Genomic DNA, 23,834 nt, shown 5'->3' on the forward strand with positions numbered 1-23,834 from the left:
TGATGATTGATTAAAACATAGTCTGATGAGATTCTAGGAACCACCTGCTTTCTGATCTAACAAATGTAAGGAATCTTACCACACCAGATTATAGTCCAACTGTTTTATTTGAAAATCACAAGCTTTCGGAGGCTTTCTCCTTCGTCAGGTGAGCGAGTGTCACCGGACGAAGGAGAAAGCCTCCGAAAGCTTGTGATTTTCGAATAAAACAGTTGGACACTATAACCTGGTGTTGTAAGATTCCTTACATTTGTCAACCCCAGTCCATCACCGCATCTCCACATCTGATCTAACAGGTTATGAGGCAAGTGCCCTTCTGAAGTTTTCATTTTATCGAGGAGCAAATTATCGACAGACATATCTTCAGTGAAATTTGCTTCTGTGCTGCCCTTTCCTGTTTTGGTCAGTAATTCTTCCCCTCAACACTAACTGCACCCCCCGCCCCCCAAAAAAAAAATCCTCTATGTATGAGGTGTCAATCAAGAATTTTTGTTTTTTTCTCTAGTCACCAGCAGTCTTTACCACTTTTTTCGTTGGAAATTTTTCTAAGCTATAAATTATTGTAAAATGTAATCAAACTTTTTGAAAGCTTAACATTTACACAGTTTTAGTTTCAACAGTTACATTGAGATGTGAAAGCTTCGTCTATCTTCTCAGGTGGACATGAAAGATTGCATGCTGCTATTTGAAGAAGAGCATGAGAGTTCTCCTGATGTCCTGGCTATTATTTATCCCTTAACCAACACTGCTAAAACAGATTATCTAGTCATTTAACTAATTTCTGTATCATTGCTTGTTTGTGGGACCTTGCTTATGCAGAAGTCGGCTGCCATGTTTCCTACATTACAATAGTGACTAATTCAAAAGTACTTGACTGGCTGTGAAGCACTTTGGGACGCCTTGAGGTCATGAAAAGTGATTCCATCCTCCTTCTCCATTCCCAGCCTTCCTCCCTCCCCTCCCCTCCTCCCTCCCCTCCCCTCCCCTCTCCTTCTCTTCCCCTTTCTCTTTCCCCTTTCTCTTTCCCCTTTCTCTTTCCCCTTTCTCTTTCCCCTTTCTCTTTCCCCTTCTCTTTCCCCTTTCTCTTTCCCCCTTTCTCTTTCCCCTTTCTCTTTCCTCCCCTTTCTCTATTCCCCCTTTCTCTTTCCCCTTCTCTTTCCCTTCCTCTTTCCCCTTTCTCTTTCCCCTTTCTCTTCTCCCCCTTCTCTTTCCCCATTCTCTATCCCCTTTCTCTTTCCCCCCTCTTTCCTTCTTTCCCCCCTTTCCCTCCTTTCCCCCCTTTCTCTTTCCCCTTTCCCCTTTCCCCCTTTCTCTTCCCCTTTCTCTTCCCTTCCCTACCCCCTTTCCCTTCCCCTTCCCTCCTTCCTCCCTCTTCCCCCCCTCTTCTTCCCCCCCCCTCTTCTTCCCCCCCCTCTTCTTCCCCCCTCTTCTCCTCCCCCCCTCTTCTCCTCCCCCCTCTTCTCCTCCCCCCCTCTTCCCCCCCCCCTCTTCCTCCCCCCCCTCTTCCTCCCCCCCTCTTCCTCCCCCCTCTTCCCCCCCCCTCTTCCTCCCCCCCCTCTTCCTCCCCCCCCTCTTCCTCCCCCCCTCTTCCTCCCCCCCCTCTTCCTCCCCCCCCTCTTCCTCCCCCCCCCCCCTCTTCCTCCCCCCCCCTCTTCCCCCCCCCTCTTCCTCCCCCCCCCTCTCCTCCCCCCCCTCTCCTCCCCCCCCCCTCTTCCTCCCCCCCCCCTCTTCCTCCCCCCCCCTCTTCCTCCCCCCCCCTCTTCCTCCCCCCCCCTCTTCCCCCCCTCTTCCTCCCCCCCCCTCTTTTCCTCCCCCCCCCCCTCTTTTCCTCCCCCCCCCCCCTCTTTTCCTCCCCCCCCCTCTTTTTCCTCCCCCCCCCCCCCCTCTTTTCCTCCCCCCCCCCCCCTCTTTTCCTCCCCCCCCCCCTCTTTTCCTCCCCCCCCCCTCTTTTCCTCCCCCCCCCTCTTTTCCTCCCCCCCCCTCTTTTCCTCCCCCCCCCCTCTTTTCCTCCCCCCCCCCTCTTTTCCTCCCCCCCCCCCTCTTTTCCTCCCCCCCCCTCTTTTCCTCCCCCCCCCCTCTTTTCCTCCCCCCCCCCTCTTTTCCTCCCCCCCCCCCCTCTTTTCCTCCCCCCCCCCTCTTTTCCTCCCCCCCCTCTTTTCCTCCCCACCCCCTCTTTTCCTCCCCCCCCCCCTCTTTTCCTCCCCCCCCCCTCTTTTCCTCCTCCCCCCCCCTCTTTTCCCCCCCCCCTCTTTCCCCCCCCCCCCCCTCTTTTCCCCCCCCCCCCCTCTTTTCCCCCCCCCCCCCCCTCTTTTCCCCCCCCCCCCCTCTTTTCCCCCCCCCCCCCTCTTTTCCCCCCCCCCCCCTCTTTTCCTCCCCCCCCCCCTCTTTTCCTCCCCCCCCCTCTTTCCCTCCCCCCCCCCCCTCTTTCCCCCCCACTCTGTGCAAATTGGGTCAGCAAGTGTTTCAAATCTAAGTAGCTGGTGTAATTTATGTTGGTTTATTTAAAAAGCTTTAGCCTTGCATCATTGTTTTTGGAACCAGTGAGGTATTAAAAAGTAGTCAGCCATTTTATTGCTTTTCCAGCAAAAAAAAGTGCTGCGTTGATTTTGGTAATTTGAACATAGAAACATTGAAAATAGGAGCAAGAGTTGGCCATTTGGCCCTTCAGGCCTGCTCCCACCGTTCAAATGATCATGGCTGATCGTCTAACTAAGTACCCTGTTCCCGCTTTTTCCCCATATCCTTTAATCCCTTTAGCATTAAGAAATATTCTATCTCCTTCTTGAATACATCTAATGACTTGGCCTCCATTGCTTTCTGTGGTAGAGAATTCCACAGGTTCACCACCCTCTGAGTGAAGAAATTTCTCCTCATCTCGGTTCTAAATGGCATACCCCGAATCCCGAGACTGTGACCCCTGGTTCTGGACTCCCCATCCATCGGGAACATCCTCCCTGCATCTAGTCTGTCTAGTCCTGTTAGAATTTTATATGTTTCGATGAGATCACCTCTCATTCTTCTGAACTCTAGTGAAGGAGAAAATCTCCGAAAGCTTGTGAATTTAAAATAAAATTGCTGGACTATAACTTGGTGTTGTAAAATTGTTTACAACTAGTGAATATAGGCCGAGTCGACCAATCTCTCCTCATACATCAGCCCTGCCATCCCAGGAATCAGTCTGGTAAACCTTCGTTGCACTCCCTCCATGGCAAGGACATCCTTCCTCAGATAAGGAGACCAAAACTGCACACAATACTCCAGATGTGGTCTCACCAAGGGCCTGTATAACTGCAGTAAAACATCCCTGCTCGTGTACTCAAATCCTCTTGCAATGAAGGCCAACATACCATTCGCCTTCCTAACTGCTTGCTGCACCTGAATGCTCGCTTTCAGCGACTGGTGTACAAGGACACCCAGGTCTTGTTGCACCTCCCCTTTTCCCAATCTAGCTCAATTGCTAAATTTAAATGTGAGATAGATAGCTGTTTGGTAACCAAAGGTATTTAGGGCTATGGGTCAAAGGCAGGTATATGGAGTTAAATCACAGATCAGCCATGATCTTATCAAATGGCGGAGTAGCACAAGGGGCTGAATGGCCTACTCCTGTTCCTATGTTTCCTATGTCCTACTCATGTGATCTCTATTTTAAATTGCTTTCTCACTTGGTCCAAGTACTTGATAGGCCACCTTGAATTCACTTCAACCAAGAATATCTGTCCCCATTTAAGATTTGTTTCACTGTAGAGACTCTGCTCAATTATGGGCAGTGCACAGTAGAATTATGTTATGGGTATGTGTATATAAGAACCTGACAATTAATATAATTATTTTACTTCATTATAGTAGTTTGAAACTGAATGTGGCTTCTTCCGCAAATCTACTGGTACAAAAAGGCCATTTAAGGAACTGTATAATTACTTTGTGTGGGTTGCAGTACTAATTTATTGCTGGTGTAGAGCAATATTATTTTCATAAAGTATGAGGAAAAATTGTATGTTGGCCATCTCATCTGAAATCTGCATGCTCTTGTATTAATCCAGTTCTCATGGTTTGTCAATCTTCTCCACAGCCCCATGAGTTTGATGAATGTCGCTTTGATATAAGTGTGAATGACAGTGTGTGGTACCTCCGTGCTCAAGACCCGGACCACAGACAGCAATGGATAGAGGCTATTGAACAGCACAAGGTAAAATGAGAATTTAGAAGTGTTAATCTAAGATTTAATGTTTGGATTTTTAAAAAAATGGTGAAAATCTTCAATAATACATCATATTTTGTTCAGCTAAAGCTTGAATCAACCCCATGGCATTTGTGAGTTTCTTACTCCTATTTCTGTGTTGGAGGGACTGAAGTACAATGTGAACTTTGAATGCATTTCAACAGTTCAAATGTGAAATATATGTTTGACGAGTTGAGTTTTTAATTGAAAGTACTAGAATGGTGGGAGTGTTTTTTTTTCTCGTAATTTAGCGAAGTCTTTGAGATTTCATATAAATGCAATTATGTGTGATTCTTTACTGTATGGAACTGGGTGCCTCTTAAATTGTAGTTTCAAGGTGCCATTTGAGATCAGGGCAAGAAAGCTTGATAGTAAAGGAATAAAAGAAAATTAATGGAAGAGAAGTTGGGGAAAGGGAAGAAGTTGAAAAACAAGACGACTAAAAGGGAGAAGAAATATAGTATACATCTTCCATCAGTTTCTTGTTCCCAGTTACCTAGTTGGCTCCTTTTTGAAGGAGTTAAGTAACTGTCAGCTCCTCTTGCTGCCAGTCTGTTCTGCACTGACTGTTCCACAGAGGTGTTGTGGTTACTCTTATTTACTATATATTTAAGAATTGAGAAAACAGTAATGAAATCTAATGGATATGAAATTGAGGTTTTATAACACATTATGATTCGGATTGTGATAGAATTCAGGAGGACAGATAGTTGGCAGATACAACTCGGGTGTAGAAAAATGTGAACTAACACATTTTGGAAGTAAGAAAAGAGAAGGGAAATACACCGGTTAATGGTAAAGTTTTAAATCTAGTTGAGCAGCAGAGGGATATACATGTCACTAAAGGTGACAGTGAAAGATAAGGCCATTCTAACAAAAGACTGAATTCTTGGTTTTGTATCTAGAGGCTTATGTTACAAAAGCAAAGGAGTTAATGTTGAACTTGTAAAAATTCTTTGTTAGGCTGCAGCAGTATTGTGCACAGTTTTGGGCACATTAAGAAAGAATATCGAAACAATGGAAAAGGTGCAGCTTCAATTCACTAGGTTGTTTTCAGGCATAGAGATTGCATTTATGAAGAGACTTGAGAAGTTAGGTTAAGAGGTGACCTAATGAAGGTTTTCATGAAGGGTTATGATGAAGTCAATAGTGAGAGATTGTTTCCATTACCGGGGATGAGGGGGTAGATATGTGAGGAGAGGTTGAGTAGATTGGGACTCTACTCATTGGAGTTCAGAAGAATGAGAGGCGATCTTATTGAAATATATAAGATTGTGAAGGGGCATAATCTTAGAATAAGGGGCTGCTCTTTCAAAACTGAGATGAGGAGAAACTTCTTCACTCAGAGGGTAGTAGGTCTGTGGAATTTGCTGCCCCAGGAAGCTGTGGAAGCTACATCATTAAATAAATTTAAAACAGAAATAGACAGTTTCCTAGAAGTAAAGGGAATTAGGGGTTACGGGGAGCGGGCAGGAAATTGGACATGAATTTAAATTTGAGGTTAGGATCAGATCAGCCATGATCTTATTGAATGGCGGAGCAGGCTCGAGGGGCCGATTGGCCTACTCCTGCTCCTATTTCTTATGTTCTTGTGTTCTTATTATTCAACAAGGTAGTAATGAATGGTCCAAATTGAAGATTATTGCCAGAATTAAAGGAGCGGTCAGAAAAGTTTCTTTATACAGAAAGTGGTTAGAATCTGAAATTCTCTGTCACAAACAGTTGTTGAAGCCGTGTCCATAAATTCTTTTAAATAGAAATCAAATAGTTGCTTGAAATGGGGGTAATGCAGTCGATGTGATCTATTTGGGTTTTCAAAAGGCCTTTGATAAGGTGCCGCATTGCAGACTTATGGCTAAGGTCAGAGCATGTGGCTACAGGTAGCAGAATGGATAGCAAGCTAGCTACAAAACAAAAGAGTAGGGGTTCAGGGTAGCTACTCAGACTGGCAAAAGGTGGAAAATGGTGTACCACTGGGATTGGTGCTGGGACCACTGTTCACAATTTACATTAATGATTTGGATTTGGGAATTGGAAGTACAATCTCAAAATTTGCAGACGACACCAAATTGGGGGGTGTAGTTTATATAAAAGAAGAATGTCAAAATGCAAGAGGACATTAATAAATTTGCAGAATGGGAGTGTAATTGCCACATTCATTTCAATATAGATAAGTATGAGGTGATGCATTTTGGTAGGAAGAATGAGGCCACATACTGCTTGGATAATAAGAGTCTAAATGGAATAGAGACGACGGATCATGGGGTATAGATAGACAAATCTCTAGAAAAGAGGACAAGGGGTGACCTAACAGAGGTCTTTAAGTTAATAGGGTAGACGTAGAGAAAATGTCTCCACTTGTGGGGTAGTCCAAAGCTAGAGGTCATAAATATAAAATAGTTGCTAATAAATCCAATAGGGAATACTGGAGAAACTTCTTTACCCAAAGAGTGGTAAGAATGTGGAACATGCTACCACAAGGAGCAGTTGAGGCAAATAGCATAGATGCATTTAAGGGAAGCTAGATAAGCACATGGGGGAAAAAGGAATAGAAGGGTATCCTGATGGGGTTAGATAAGGTAGGGTTGGAGGAGGCTCATGTGACGCATAAATGCTGGCATGGACCTGTTGGGCCGAATGTCCTGTTTCTGTGCTGTAGTTTCAATGTAACTTGATGTAAGTGTATTGAGGGTGAGCAGGAGAGTGGGATTAGACTAGGTGGTGCTTGTAGAAAAACACCTGTGCAGTCTTGATGTGTTAAATGATTCTATCGAGGGAAAATTTTATTCTAATCTCTTGCTTTAGGTTTTGTTTGATTTTAAACCTGTGGCCCTTAGTTTTGCACTCACTGCTTAAACCTGGTTTGCATCTATGTCATTCATGCCTGCTGGCATTGTTAAAGGAAGCGAAGTGTAGGCCACTAGTTCTTCGCCACATAAATGTTGCCCTAGTCTTGATGTTTTCAGGAGTGGGTCTCTGGGTGCTTGAATTCATGGTGATAGTTTTTATGGAGAAGCAAGTGAAAAGCTTTCCTGTTAATATGCCAAAACACACTGACATCAAGAACGAGCACAATTTTAGAACTCACGACGGGAAGACTTCATTCACTTTTTTTCAAAACGTGTCAGATATAGGATTTGTCACCTTTAGCCTAACAAATATTTATCTTCTAAATGGTTTTGATTGGCAACAAGATTAATAAGGGAACATTTATGTGGGAAGAGTTTTTCCTACATTTTTGTTTCCCTCCTAAATATCTAAATATTGAAGTAGAAGTTGAAAAATTAAGGGCACTAATTGATGGGTGAGAGTGAAATCCAATTCTTCCACTTTTAATTCTCATTTCTGTCTTTCTCTACTCCGTCCTGAAATCTGCCAAGGCTCTGCTTGCAGATAAGGCAGGTACCCATTCAACCTCTGGTCATGTTCCTGCACCTACTGTTGGAGGTTGTATAAAACTCAACCTGGGACAGTGACTCTGCTGATTTTGCTTCACTCCTGATGTGGATATGCTGCTTGGCCCCAAGTTGTGGAATTGTGAGCTGGTTCAGGCACGATGGGCCGAATGGCTACCTCCTGTGCTGTACCTACTATGATACTTTAGTTAGAAATTCAGTTTGGGTAACACCTAGCAGTAGTCAGGTTTGTGAAAGTGTGTGGGAAGTAGAATGGTCTGAACAGCATGTTATGCCTAGCTGGAATGGGCAGACATGTGGGCTTAGTTACTTGATCTTTCAGTACTTAACGCTGCTCATAATTTATATTCTAGGATTAATGAAGGAAATGTAAAACAAAAACACAGGAGAGGGTTCTGCATACTTTGTGGGAATAAGGAAGGAGATGGGCAGAAACTGCAAAGTGATGAGGGACTAGGGCTTGAGTGGGAGGTGGTATGAGGCAAAGAAAAGGGAGGAAGTTGCAGGGGCAGCTGCATGGATGGTCTCAAATCATAAGACGATGAAAAATCATAGAGGCAGTGAAATCGATGAGCTTTCAGTGAGGGTGGCGGGGCAGGAGAAAGGGGTTGGAGGAGATGTTGAGATAGAGGTCATGAAGAGGACCCTACGGTTGCCCTTGCACCCCGGGATCATTTTTGAATTATAGGCACGTTTGACAGAATAGACCGAAGCATGGTTAAGCCAAATCTGGCGCATGGTGAGGAGGCTGATTGTGCACCAGACATAGTTAAGTTTGTGCCCTTCTGATTTAAGGATATTAAGGTGGAGATGCACCAGATGGAGTGACTGAAGTGGGAGGCGGTGATTGCTTTGCTGTGAACAAGGTGTCAAAGATTGAAGTGAGGAAACAATTTAGTAGATGGACAGCAGCAGAAGTGTCAACTAAGTGGTGGACCATGAGGGAGCCGGGGGCAAGTTTTATTCCACAGGCAAATGATGAGAGCGAGACTGGGGGAGGATAATGAGGGAAGCGGCATTTGGGGAATGTAGATGGTAAGGGAGATGGCTCACAAGAAATAGTGAGGTCAAAGTGTCAAGCATTATTGTGAAGGATGAGATTGAAATGAAGATAAGAGGGCAGAGAAATTGAGCTACGGGGCTAGGGGAGTTTACGGTAAGTTGAAGTCAGAATATAAGGAGTTGCTTGATCAAAAGGTAATTGTAAACAATTTTACAACACCAAGTTATAGTCCAGCAATTTTATTTTAAATTCACAAGCTTTCGGAGATTTTCTCCTTCCTCAGGCAAATGTTTCATTTGCCTGAGGAAGGAGAAAATCTCCGAAAGCTTGTGAATTTAAAATAAAATTGCTGGACTATAACTTGGTGTTGTAAAATTGTTTACAATTGTCAACCCCAGTCCATCACCGGCATCTCCAGATCAAAAGGTAAGGGAGGATATCAGTGAGGAAGCCAGTGTGGGGCTTGGGAGGAAGGCGGACAACAAAAAATTTGAATGTGGTGTGAGGAATGGAATAAGGGAGCTGCTTGAAGGAGGCAGTCTTCGATGCATTCTAGCAACCCCCTCCCTCGTGCTCTCCTGTTTGTCTCTGCCTTGAGTTTAAAACCTCCCTTAATGTCTTATTGTGTCTCTCAAACTTCTTAAAGTGGTTCAGGTTGGATGAATGACCCTGAAGTGTAGTGACTTATGCAAGCAAATGTGGCTGCTATTTTGAACACAGCAAGCCCCACAGAGTGAGATGACTGATCAGTTAATCTGTTTATTGTTGATATTGATCAAGGGAGGAATGTTTGCCAAGACATTGTTTCTCATCACATGGTGCTAAAGGATCTTAAACTGATGTCCTATCTGCCTTTTCCGATGGAGGATAAATATCTGTTCTATCTGACAATACAGCACTTCCTTACTACTGCATTGGAATGTCATCATATATTATGTGCTCCAGTCTGGGTGGCGATGTGCTTGAGCCCACAATCTTCTCACTTGAAGACGGGAGTGCTCTAAACTGACAAATTGGAATTATGCACTTAAGAGTGCATGTGCTTTCCCCAGGTGGGCTGTGGTCTGCACAATAGCCATCTCTGTTGATACAGGCAATGTTAATTTTGTTGGAGCAAAATCCTGAAGCTGTAAAGCAAAAGTTTTGTTAACCAGTTTTATTTGAGTCATTCACACGCCATCATCCTTGACACAAAATATAAGCAAATGCATTTTAATTGAGAACTGGATCAGTCACGGTGGTAATTCTGTAAAACGTTTTTGTTTGCAAATTTGGCTGCGGCATACCACCAGCAATCTGAAGTGAGTCATGGGATTTGGGGTGGGGTGCTTATGGTGATTGGAATCTCATGCAACTCTTGTGGGTACTGTGTAACTGAGCATTATCATACTATAATGTTAAATACTTTTGCTCTGACAAAACTTAATCTGCTTCCAGACTTAATCTAATCATTCAAGTGCATTTGTCATCAAATGCTGTGTGTAGGAGTGGCGATTCTCCTCTAGTTCTGGCACTGACCTTTCAGCTTGGTAATGTAAACCCCATACAGAAAGGCAGTTTCATTCTGCTTCACTAGCTATTTAGTTCTCTAATGATTTGTATGGTGTGTTGAGTTTTTATTTGTTCATGGGATGTGGGCGTCGCTGGCAGCATTTATTGCCCATCCCTAATCGCCCTTGAGAAGGTGGTGGTGAGTCGTTGCCTTGAACCGTTGCAGTCCGTGTGATGAAGGTTCTCCCACAGTGGTGTTAGGTAGGGAGTTCCAGGATTTTGACCCAGCGACGATGAAGGAACGGCGATGTATTTCCAAGTCGGGATGGTGTGTGACTTGGAGGGGAACATGCAGGTGGTGTTGTTCCCATGTGCCTGCTGCCCTTGTCCTTCTAGGTGCTGTCGAAGAAGCCTTGGCGAGTTGCTGCAGTGCATCCTGTGGATGGTACACACTGCAGCCACGGTGCGCCGGTGGTGAAGGAAGTGAATGTTTAGGGTGGTGGATGGGGTGTCAATCAAGCGGGCTGTTTTGTCCTGGATGGTGTCGAGCTTCTTGAGTGTTGGAGCTGTACTCATCCAGGCAAATGGAGAGTATTCCATCACACTCCTGACTTGTGCCTTGTAGATGGTGGAAAGGCTTTAGGGAGTCAGGAGGTGAGTAACACACTGCAGAATACCCAGCCTCTGACCTGCTGTTGCAGCCACAGTATATATGTGGCTGGTCCAGTTAAGTTTCTGGTCAATGGTGACCCCCAGGATGTTGGTGGGGGATTCGGCGATGGTAATGCCGTTGAATGTCAAGGGGCGGTGGTTAGACTCTCTTGTTGGAGATGGTCATTGCCTGGCACTTGTCTGGCGAGAATGTTACTTGCCACTTATCAGCCCAAGCCTGGATGTTGTCCAGGTCTCGCTGCATGCGGGCACGAACTGCTTCAGTATCTGAGGGGTTGCGAATGGAACTGAACACTGCAATGATCAGCGACCATCCCCATTTCTGACCTTATGATGGAGGGAAGGTCATTGATGAAGCAGCTGAAGATGGTTGGGCCCACGACACTGCCCTGAGGAACTCCTGCAGCAATGTCCTGGGGCTGAGATGATTGGCCTCCAACAACCACTACCATCTTTCTTTGTGCTAGGTATGACTCCAGCCACTGGAGAGTTTTCCCCCTGATTCCCATTGACTTCAATTTTACTTGGGCTCCTTGGTGCCAGACTCGGTCAAATGCTGCCTTGATGTCAAGGGCAGTTACTCTCACCTCTGGAATTCAGCTCTTTTGTCCATATTTGGACCAAGGCTGTAATGAGGTCTGGAGCCGAATGGTCCTGGCGGAACACAAACTGAGCATCGGTGAGCAGGTTATTGGTGAGTAAGTGCCACTTGATAGCACTGTCGATGACACCTTCCATCACTTTGCTGCTGATTGAGCTTAGACTGATGGGGGGTAATTGGCGGGATTGGATTTGTCCTGCTTTTTGTGGACAGGACATACCTGGGCAATTTTCCACATTGTTGGGTAGATGCCAGTGTTGTAGCTGTACTGGAACAGCTTGGCTAGAGGCGCGGCTAGTTCTGGAGCACAAGTCCTTCAGCACTATAGCCGGGTGTTGTCGGGGCCCAAAGCCTTTGCTGTATCATGGTGGTGAACCTGTGGAATTCTCTACCACAGAAGGCAGTGGAGGCCAAGTCACTAAATATATTCAAGAAGGAGATAGATATATTTCTTAATGCTAAAGGGATCAAGGGATATAGGGAAAAAGCGGGAACAGGGTACTGAGTTAGACTATCAGCCTTGATCATTTTGAATGGCGGAGCAGGACCGAATGGCCTACTCTTGCTCCTATTTTCTATGTTTCTATCCAGTGCACTCAGCTGTTTCTTGCTATCATGGGCAGTGAATCGAATTGACTGAAGATTGGCTTCTGTGATGGTGGGGATATTGGGCGGAGGCAGAGATGGATCATCCACGCGGCACTTCTGGCTGAAGATGGTTGCAAACGCTTCAGCCCTGTCTTTTGCACTCGTGCTGGGCTCTGCTGTCATTGAAGAAGGGGTTGTTCATGGAGCCTCCTCTCCTGTTGTTTAATTGTCCACCTCCATTCACAACTGGATGTGGCAGGACTGCAGAGCTTTGATCTGATCCGTTGGTTGTGGAATCGCTTAGCTTTGTCTCTCGCATGTTGCTTCAACTGTTTCGCATGCATGTAGTCCTGTGTTATAGCTTCACCAGGTTGGCACCTCATTTTTCGGTACGCCTGGTGCTGCTCCTGGCATGCTCTTTTACACTCCTCATTGAACCAAGGTTGATCCCCTGGCTTGGTAATGGTAGAGTGAGGACTATGCCGCGTCATGAGGTTACAGATGGTGCTGGACTAGAAATCTGCTGATAGCCCACAGTGCCTCATGGATGCCCAGTTTTGAGCTGCTAGATCTGTTGTGAATCTATCCCATTTAGCACGGTGGTAGTGCCACACATGTTGGATGGTGTCCTCAGTGTGAAGACGGAACTTCGTCTCCATAAGGACTGAGCGGTGGTCACTCCTACCAATGCTGTCATGGACAGATGCATCTGCGACAGGTAGATTGGTGAGGACGAGGTCGAGTAGGTTTTTCTCTCTTGTTGGATCGTTCACCACCTACCGCAGGCCCAGTCTAGCAGGTATGATCTTCAGGACTCGGCCAGCTCAGTCAGTAGTGGTACTACCGAGCCACTCTTGGTGATGGACGTTGTTACCCTCAGTACTTTCTCCAATGGTGCTCAACATGGAGGAGGGCTGATTCTTCAGTTGAGGGAGGGCGCTAGGTGGTAATCAGCAGGAGGTTTCTGTGCCCATGTTTGACCTGTTGCCATGAGATTTCATGGGGTCAGGAGTCAATGTTGAGGACTCCAAGGGCCACTCCCTCTGACTGTATACCACTGTACCACCACCTCTGGTGGGTCTGTCCTGCTGGTGGACAGGACATAACCATGGATGGTGATGGAAGAGTCTGGGACGTTGGTTAAAAGGTATGATTCTGTGAGTATGGCTATGTCAGGTTGTTGCTTGACTAGTCTGTGGGACAGCTCTTCCAATTTTGGCGCAAGTCCCCAGATCTTAGTGAGGAGGACCTTGCAGGGTCAACTGGGCTTGGTTTACTTTTGTCGTGTCCGATGCTGGGTGGTCCGTCCGGTTTTATTCTTGTGTCTTTTTGTAGCGAGATTGTACAACTGCGTGGCTTGCTAGGCCATTTCAGAGGGCAATTAAGAATCAACCACATTGCTGTGGGTCTGGAGTCGCATATAGGCGAGACCGGGTAAGGATGGCAGGTTTCCTTCCCTGAAGGACATTAGTGAACCAGATGGGTTTTTACAACAATCCGGTAGTTTCATGGCCACCATTACTGACACCAGTTTTTTTTTATTCCACATTTTTATTTAATTGAATTTAAATTCCCCAGCTGCCGTGGATGGATTTGAACTAATGACTTCGGATTATTGGTCCAGGCCTCTGGATTACTAGTCCAGTAACATAACTGCTATGCTACTGTACACTGGTACATGCACAAATATTCTATACTGAATACTATACAACTAAAGTCCTTAAGTCTGGTTATGCAGGAGACATAATTTAAATGCTACACAGTGATTGGACTTATTTATTGCAGCACATAACATGGATTAAAAATAGACAGGAGGTGCTAAATAGGTTGGCATCACTCAAAGTTAACAAGTCACCTGGTCCAGATGGGATGCATCTTAGGTTGCTGAGGGAAGCAAGGGTGGAGATAACAGAAGCTCTGACTACAATCTTTCAATCCTCCTTGGAAATGGGCAGACACATGGCAGATGCAATTTAATGTGGATAAGTATGAAGTGTTGCACTTTGGGAGGAACAACATGTAAAGGCAGTATAATCTAAATGGTACTATTTTGAGGGGGTGCAAGAGCAGAGGGACCTGGGGGTATATAGTCACAAACCTTGGAAGGTGGCAGGGCATGTTAATAAGGCAGTTAAAGTGTGGGGTACACTTGACTTTGTAATTAGGGGCATTGAGTACAAAAACAAGGAAGTGATACTAAACGTTTACATAAAAACATGTGCAATAGGCGCAGGAGTAGGCCATCAGGCCCCTTGAGCCTGCTCCGCCATTCAACAATATCATGGCTGATCTTCTACCTCAACGCTTTTTTCCTGCACCATCCCCATATCCCTTGATACCTTTTAATATCTAGAAAACTATCGATCTCTGTTTTGAATGTACTCAATGAGCATCAAGTCCTCTGGGGTAGAGAATTCCAAAGATTCACTACCCTCTGAGTGAAGAAATTTCTCCTCATCTCAGTCCTAAATGGATACTTCACATTTGGTCCCTTCATTCAAGCCATTAATATAGATTGTAAATAGCTGAGGCCCAAGTTGACAATACAGGGCTAGGTGGGAAAGTAAGCAGTGAGGAGGACAGAGTCTGCAAAGGGATATAGTGAGTGGGCAAGAAGTGGCAGATAGAGTTTAATGTGGGAAAATGTGAGATTATTCACTTTGGTAGGAAGAATAGAAAAACAATATTTCTGAGGGGGCATGACAGGGTAGAGGCTGAGAGGTTGTTTCCCCTGGCTGGAAAGTCTACAATTGGAGGGCATAGTTGCAGGTTAAGAGGTTGGCCATTTAAGATTGAGATGAGGAATTTCTTCCGCTGAGGGTTGTGAATCTTTAGAATTCTCTACCCCTGAGGGCTGTGGATGCTGAGTTGTTGAGTATATTCAAGGCTAAGATAGATAATTTTTTGGACTCTAGGGGAATCAAGGGATATGAGGATCGGGCAGGAAAGTGGAATTGAGGTGGAAGATCAGCCATGATCTGATTGAATGGTGGAGCAGGCTTGAGGGGCCGTATGGCCTACTCCAGCTCCTATTATGTTCTTAAGCATCGATCCTTGCGGCACCCCACTGTTACAGCCTGCCAACCTGAAAATGACTTGTTTATCCCTACTCTATTTTCTGTCCATGCTAATATGTTATCCCCAGCCCCATGAGCCCTTATCTTGCATAACAACCTTTTTTCGTGGCACCTTATTGAATGCTTTTTGAAGATCCAAATATACTTGGTTCACTGGTTCCCCTTTTATCTACTCCACTAGTTACGTCCTCAAAAAAACTAATAAATTTGGCAAACACGATTTCCCTTTCATAAAACCATGTTGCCTAATCATATTATGATTTTCTAAGTGCCCTGTTACTACTTCCTTAATAACGGATTACAGCATTTTCCTGACGCCTGATTTCAGGCTAACTGGTCTTTAGTTCCCTTTTTCTCTCTCCCACCTTTCTTGAATAGCAGGATTACATTTGCTATCTTCCAATCCATTGGGACTGTTCTAGAATATAGGAATTTTGGAAGACCAATAACCAATGCATCCACCTCTTTTAGAACCCTTGGATGTAGGCCATCAGGTCCAGGGGATTTATCGGATTTTAGTTCCATTAGTTTCTCAAGTACTTTTTCTCTACTGATAATAATTACTTTAAGTTCCTCATTTCCATTCGCCCCTTGGTTCCCCACTATTTCCTGTATGCTCTTTGTGTCTTCTACTGTGAAGACCGATACAAAATATTTGTTTAACGCATCTGCCATTACTTGATTGCCTATTTTAATTTCTTCTGTATCAGCCTCCAAGGCACCAATGTTTACTTTTGCTACTCTCCTTTTTACATACTTGTAGAAGCTCTTACAATCCGTTTTTATATTTCTTGCTAGTTTACTTTCATATTCTATTTTCTCCCTTTTTATCAATTTTTTGGTTGTCCTTTGTTGATTTGTAAAACTCTCCCAATCCTCAGGCTTACTGCACTTGGCAACATTATAGGCCTCTTCTTTTAATCTAATACTATCCTAACTACTTTTAGTTAGCCAAGGATGGATCACGTTTCCCATGGAGTTTTTATTTCTCAATGGAATGTGTATTTGTTGCAAATACTGAAATATTTCTTTGAATGTTTGCCATTGCTTATCAATCGTCATACCCTTTAATCTAATTTCCCAATATACCTTAGCCAACTTGCCCCTCATACCTATGTATTTGGCTTTATTTAATTTAAGACTCTAGTTTCTAACTTAAGTACGTCACTCTCAAACTCAATGTGAAATACTATCATGTTCTGATTGCTCTTCCCCAGAGGATCCTTTGTAATGAGAATACTAATTAACCCTATCTCATTACACAATACAAGATTGAAATTAGCCAGTCCCTGGTTGGTTCCATGACGTATGGAAAATATATGGAAAAAATATATTGATTCGTGACTTTTCTCCCCAAATCAATATTGTTACTACTACACAGCATGTGTTGGGGCATGGAACAATGGGCAGAATGGCCTGCTTCCGTGTTACAAAATTCGATGCTTTCTATATTTGTGAGTTTGTTGACATGTGGTACACTGGAAGATTGTATTGAATTTTTCTATATTACTAAACATAGAGATTGGTTTGCATAGAAGATTTGATTTGTAGATCTTTGCTGTTCAGTTGCCACAAAATTTACTAACCTAAGCTTAATAGCAATGTTATGATGTAATGTAATTTGCAGCCTCGTGGTTGGTATTTACTAGAAAAAGCTTTATTAATTATGTTACACATTCCCGCCAGGCTGCTGTTTGTAAAGCTTTTGGAAATTTGCTGCTTTGACTAAATAAAGTGCTTTTTTGGACTCTAGGGGAATCAAAGGATATGGGGATCCGGCGGGCAGGTCGAATTGAGATCAAAGATCAGCCGTGATCTGATTGAATGGCGGAGCAGGCTCGAGGGGCCGTATGGCCTATTCCTGCTATTTCTTATGTTTTACCTCTAATAATGAGGTTGACGCTGAAAGCTCATAGAATAATAAGATATTAGCAATTTAGACTAGCACAATTACATTTTATCATGCATATGTCTGTTGTGACAAGCACCTCCTGTGCTCAGAAGTTGCATGAAGGGTTGGGGAGATGAGACTATGTCCTATCTATATCAAATTATTTGGATGTCAGTTGTGAGAAGGAATAGAGGGAGGAAATGCTCGGTTGTCAATTATGTCTACCTCCAGTGTTGAGTTTAGCGTTGATTAGGTGCCTATTATAGAATCATAAAAATTTATGGCACAGGAGGCCATTCGGCGTATCGTGTCTGTGCTGGCCGAAAAAGCTATCCCGCCTAATCCCGCTTTCCAGCTCTTGGTCCGCAGCCTTGAAGGTTACGGCACTTCAAGTGCATATCCAAGTACTTTTTAAATGCAATGAGGGTTTCTGCCTCTACCACTCTTTCAGGCAGTGAGTTCCAGGCCCCCACAACTCTCGGTGAAAAAAATTCTCATTAACTCCCCTCTAATCCTTCTGCCAATTACTTTAACCCCCTGGTTATTGACCTCTCTGCTAAGGGAAACAGATCCTTCCTTTTCATTCTACCTGGGCCCCTCATAATTTTATACACCTCAATTAAATCTTCCTTCAGCCTCCCTTGTTCCCAAGAAAACAACCCCAGCCTATCCAATCTTTCCTCATAGCTAAAATTCTCTAGTCCTGGCAACATCCTCATAAATCTCCTCTGTACCCTCTCTAGTGCAGTCACATTTTTCCTGTAATGTGGTGACCAGAACTGTATGCAATACTCTAGCTATGGCCTAACTAGAGTTTTATACAGTTCTAGCATAACCTCCCTGCTCTTTTATTTATTAGCCCAGGCATAAAATATAAGTACCCCATATGCCTTCTTAACTACCTGATCTACCTGTCCTGCTACCTTCAGGGGTCTGTGGACATGCACTCCAAGGTCCCTCTGTTCCTCTACGCTTCTCAGTATCCTCCCATTTATTGTGTATTCCCTTGCCTTGCTAGCCCTCCCCAAGTGCATTACATCTCACTTCTCCAAATTGAATTCTGTTTGTCACTTTTCTGCCCACCTGACCAGTCCATTCCTGCAGTTTACAGCTTTCTTCCTCACTATCAGCCACGCGGCCAATTTTTGCATCCTCTGCAAACTTCTTAACCATGCCCCTTACATTTAAGCCTAATTCATTAATATATACCACACAAAGCAAGGGACCTAATACTGAGCCCGACGGAACCCCACTAGAAACAGCCTTCCAGTCACAAACACCCGTCGACCGTTATCCTTTGCTTCCTGCCGCTGAGCCAATTTTGGATCCAACTTGCCACTTTCCCTTGGATCCCATGGGCTTTTATTTTTCTGACCAGTTTGTCATGTAGGACCTTGTCAAAAGCCTTGCTAAAATCCATGTATCCTAATTTGAGTTTTTCTTTAGCTAAACTTGAGCAACTATTGTGTACTTAACCAGGACAAAAATGACTCTTGAGGATTAAAAATTATTAAGGTGGATCCCTGGTATTTAATGCTGCAGAGGAGGTTGATGCAAGAGGTGCTTGTGGATGAGCATGAGGCAGTGGAAACATGCATAGGTGGATTTATGACCAATTTATTGGCTGTTGTGCATAAGAATTGTATCAGCTATGAGATCCCACTGAACTTTGATCTTATACTGATAACTGACTTTCGTGTCTCTGAAAATATAGTTTGTATTCAAGTTACCTGAGCTGGCAATGTAGCATCTGACCAAGCATGTTTCTGTTGAGAGAGAAGTTACTTCCCTTGCTGTATCCTTTATTTGTGTTATTTGAATTATAAAACAGGTAGTGTACAAATATTATATACTAAATTCTGCATTTTCTATCTGAAATGTTTTTGTTGAAATTCTTCAACAAAAACATATTGTCTCCTTCATGGCATTGACATATCGAATTCACCAAGGCCGATGTCAAAAAAATTGTAAACTGATTAATAAAACTGCCAAGGTTTATTTCCAGTCACTGACCATTAGTAACCTTGGCTGTGTCAGTCTTATTTTTCATATGCAAGCATTGCACAGTGCCCTCTGATGGTTGTCGTATCCCAGTGAGAAATTTTTTATCATTTTGTATTGCTACAATTTACAGAAGTCACATTTCATACATTTCCTATTCCAATAGTGGAATGAAGGTATTGCTAGCCAAAATAATTAGCCCTCCCTCCACGAAGTACATTTGCTCCTTGGGTTGTTTGAAGTAGATCAGTTATGGGCTCCTTGCCTCCAGGTATTTGCTATATTTTAGCAAAAGTTCAGCAGAGTTCCAAAAAATTGGTATCTTGTTCATAGTGTTTTAATGGCTTAACTGGATATCATTAAAATGTGATTTTAATTGAGTTTCTTGGGGTGTGTCTTGATTAGCCTCGAGTATGGCACGTTATATACAAAATGTGAGGACAGACAGCCATCTTCGTATTCCACATACTTCATTTGTAAGTGAAGGATACATGAACAAGGACCATACTAATGTAGAAATATGACCAAGATCATGTTTAATAGCTTTGGGTGATACTGCACATGTTCAGTATTTGTTTTCCAAAATTATACCTTTGATCCAAAACCTGATATTTTTTTGTAGAGCTTTCTCATGTAAGAGCAGTTTTCTCTATTGTCCTATAATATCAGTGGACAGCAGCCTGCAATACGTACCAGCATGAAGTAGGGAAGACTATATTTTATGCTGTCATTGCAACACAGGCTATAATCTTTTCAAAAGAGATGAACAGTTTGCTTTACAAATTATAGCTTGAATATAATGGAGCTGTGCTAACTGCTTGTTGTAACTACAGTCTGCTCTCAATTCAAAGTTGCTTAATTCAAATTTCTTTTAACATTAAATTCCCACTTTGTGTTATTTGTCACTTGATTCATTGAATAACTCATATTCAGTGCAGAAAGCAACTTTGAATTAATCAGGAGAAGACCGTATCTGAAGCTATTCAAACCAATCTTGCATTTGTAGTTTAATGTACTACAGGTGGATTTCGCTGTGTATTTGCACCCAGAGACACGAATAATTGGGACATAAAACAGATTCCCAGCATGAAAGATCGAGGAAACTCTGGCGTAAGTGCGGTACACATATAATCATGCTGTGCTTGAAATTCCTCCATCTTTTATGCCCTTCTATCAATCCCTGCGGCTGAACGCATTTCTGCTCATGGTGGCTCTGTCCCCAGGCTGAAGAGTTGTACACACAAATTTCTTGCAGTCAGGCTGGTTCAAAATGGGTGTAAAATTATGCCCAGAATTTTAGGCACTGCAAAAAAAGTCATTCTTGTGTTTTATCGACTTTTAAAATTATTTATCCTCACTGAGACCTATGCTGTTTTTTCTCTTTTTGAATGCATTTTTGTGGTACATTAAAAGTTTAAAAGCTTTCACTATTGCAATTTCTTAAAGATGTTGTGCTTAATGTGCATGAATAATGGTTAGATGGCTTGAAACTTTAATTTTTATACTTGGGTACATAGGAACAGGAGTAGGCCATTCAGCCTCTCGTGCCTGCTCCGCCATTTGATAAGATCATGGCTGATCTGTGATCTAACTCCATAAACCTGCCTTCGGCCCATATCCCTTAATACCTTTGGTTGCCAAAAGCTATCTATCTCAGATTTAAATTTAGCAATTGAGCTAGTATCAATTGCCGTTTGCGGAAGAGAGTTCCAAACTTCTACCACCCTTTGTGTGTAGAAATGTTTTCTAATCTCACTCCAGAAAGGTCTGGTTCTAATTTTTAGACTGTGCCCCCTACTCCTAAAATCCCCAGATAGGGTGGATAGAGAGAAACTATCTGTTCCCCTTAATATCTTATAAACTTCGATCGAGAAGGGGCGTACGGTGAGTTTCGCACTTTCCTCAGGCTCTGATTGTTTAAACTGATTTCTGCTTGTTTATGCAGAATTTTACGCTCCGGCATATGCTAATGAGATTGGCAGGAAATTTAGACATAAATTTGCAATAGTAAAATGGGCGCACGAAAGGGCATAATTTCAGGCATAACTTCCTGATTAGATCCCCATAGGAGATTTGACTCCTTAGTGTTGTATCATCTTGATGTGGAGATGCCGGTGATGGACTGGGGTTGACAATTGTAAACAATTTTACAACACCAAGTTATAGTCCAGCAATTTTATTTTAAATTCACAAGCTTTCGGAGGCTTCCTCCTTCCTCAGGTAAATGTTCAGGAGCTCCTCGAAGCCTACGCATTTATACATATAGAACAATACATGGTGTTTACAGAATGCCCCTGCAACTGCCCGTTGCCAAGGCAATCACCGTGTTCAGACAGAGAGGTGTCACCTGCAGAACCCCCGAATACACATTCAACAAAAAAACAAACAGGAAAAAAAACAGAGAGAGGCAGAAACATCCGGAAGGCAGAGAAAGCCAGCAAATGACCCATTATATTAAAAACAGATAACATTTGTTCGCTGGTGGGGTAACGTGTAGCGTGACATGAACCCAAGATCCCGGTTGAGGCCGTCCTCATGGGTGCCTATAGAAGAGATGAATAAAAATTTTTGAACTTCCTTGGAGTTTCTTGAGCCAAATTAAAAGGAAAGATGGAAGTGGGGCACTTATCTGTAGGGAAGGGAAATAAAGTAGTTACTCATGTATACTTCTCAGATTGGAAAGCATCATTGACAGGTCTGTAAGAAAATTATTTTTCCTGCATAGCAGAGAAACTAGTGAAGGGAAACATTTTTAAATTTGGTATACTCAGTACCGTATAGGTGGGTCATAAAATATGGGAGAATCACGCTTTGCATTTACCTTTTGGTTCAGAAAAGTTTTCATTTTCCTGAAATATGCAGCCAGTGTTTCAGCAAATTAAAATGTCAGCAATCTCTGTAGAATTTTTGAATGTCAGTTAAAATGTATACAATACTACACTGTTCCTTTTGCTAGTAATTTTTTAAAAAAGAAACACGTTACCCCATTGCACCTCCTGCTGAAGGTAGTGAACTCATGCTGGGTTCTGATTTTGTGGGCACTGCTGCCTTCCATCACCTCACCAAAATGGTCAGTGCATGACAGCAGACTATTTACCTATGGGGGCAACCGTCACAGCTAAGCTATGGGTGGGAGAGGGTCGGGGGTGGTGTTTTGAAAAATTTAAAAAAGGCAACACATCCCCGACCCGCTGTGTTTGTGCCCGTTGTTGCTTTTTACGCCGGCGGGTTTCGGGTGTGAGTGTCCTGCTTGGAGAGGCGGGGCACTTCATTAACATATTTAAATCAGGCTCAAAATTGCGCTGGGCGCCTGATTTAAATTTAACAGTTGCCGCGCAGGTTTCCCTGACCTCAGGAAACCCGGCAGCAAAAGGGAGGCGGGAGTTACTGGCTCAAGAAGGTAAATGTCTTTTACAGCACTCTTTATGGGCCACGAGGAGCAGGAGTGCAACCTCAGCCCTTCGGCCTCCCCTCTGCCGATCGCTGCCCCCCACCCCCGCTGCAATGGCCGATTTCCCAACCCTGATCTCTCGCTCCCTCACCCCTGCCAAAGCCCCGATCCCGATCTGTCTGTCCTTCTTGCGATTACCCTCCCCTCAAAGTCCCAATCTCTACGATGGGCGGGGACCGTCCTAAGGGTCCATGACTCTGGCCTCCTGCTGCTGGTTTTCCTGCCCGGCAGCCGGACAGCCTGTCAATTTGGCCGGCTGGCTGGCGGGAAATGGAATACAAAAATTATGAGGTCCTGCCGTTAAACTAGGCAGGAACTCCATTTCCTCGGACTTGCCGGGTTTTCCCTGCCTCCTCCCTGGAAATATTGGGGCTTTTATGTTAAACTCTCAAAGCAAATATTGATTGCTATGTAACCAATTATTTGGTCATGGTATTAAAACAGATTTGTCCCTTTTTCTTAAGTGCACTCCATACTTAGCCGAAGTATGCAACTGTTGAGTAATGCATTAATTGATCCAATACTGGCGCTATAGTGCAATTCAACTGAGGGGCATAAGAGTCGGTCAGCCCTTCAAGCAAATTGAAAAATTGCTCAGACTTTGTCAACTTTATTTTGCCAACTTTCTTTTGCTTATTTTCTTCGATTCCTTCTTGAAGGTATTAAAATCTTGCTGAATTATGATTTCATGGGAGACGAGCGCACACTCTGGCACATTTTCCAAGTGGCCATTCAAGTGTGAGTCATCAGTGTCGGTAGGCTGTTGGAAACATAGGAACAGGAGTAGACCATTTAGCCCCTCGTGCCTGCTCTGCCATTTGATAATATCATGGCTGATCTGTGATTTAACTCCGTATACCTGCCTTTGGCCCATATCCCTTAATACCTTTGGTTGCCAAAAAGCTATCTATCTCGGATTTAAATTTAGCAATTGAGCTAGTATCAATTGCCGTTTGCGGAAGAGAGTTCCAAACTTCTACCACCCTTTTGTGTGTAGAAATGTTTTCTAATTTTGCTCCTGACAGGTCTGGCTCTAATTTTTAGACTGTGCCCCCTACTCCTAGAATCCCCAACCAGCGGAAATAGTTTCTCTCTATCCACCTTATCTGTTCCCCTTAATATCTTATAAACTTCGATCAGATCACCCCATAACCTTCGAAACTCCAGAGAATACAACCCCAATTTGTGTAATCTCTCCTCGTAACTTAACCCTTGAAGTCTGGGTATCATTCTAGTAAACCTACGCTGCACTCCCTCCAAGGCCCATATGTCCTTCCGAAGGTGCAGTGCCCAGAACTGCTCACAGTACTCCAGGTGCAGTCTAACCAGGGTTTTGTATAGTTGCAGCATAACTTCTGCCGCCTTGTACTCCAGTCCTCCAGATATAAAGGCCAGCATTCCATTAGCCTTATTGATTATTTTCT

The 23,834-nt window shown here is 43.7% G+C and overlaps 1 protein-coding gene across 5 annotated transcripts in view; it reads left to right on the forward strand.

Annotated features, from left to right (window-relative positions):
* LOC137320825 (ceramide transfer protein) overlaps positions 1-23,834 on the forward strand; it is a 145,875-nt gene that overhangs the window by 50,440 nt on the left and 71,601 nt on the right. For all 5 annotated transcript variants that reach the window (XM_067982699.1, XM_067982700.1, XM_067982702.1 and 2 more), the window contains exon 3: positions 4,070-4,186. In XM_067982699.1, coding sequence (XP_067838800.1) covers positions 4,070-4,186 — 117 coding nt within the window. The remainder of the gene's footprint in view (positions 1-4,069; positions 4,187-23,834) is intronic.

This window comes from Heptranchias perlo, chromosome 4 (assembly GCF_035084215.1).
Source record: "Heptranchias perlo isolate sHepPer1 chromosome 4, sHepPer1.hap1, whole genome shotgun sequence".
Classification (NCBI taxonomy): domain Eukaryota; kingdom Metazoa; phylum Chordata; class Chondrichthyes; order Hexanchiformes; family Hexanchidae; genus Heptranchias; species Heptranchias perlo.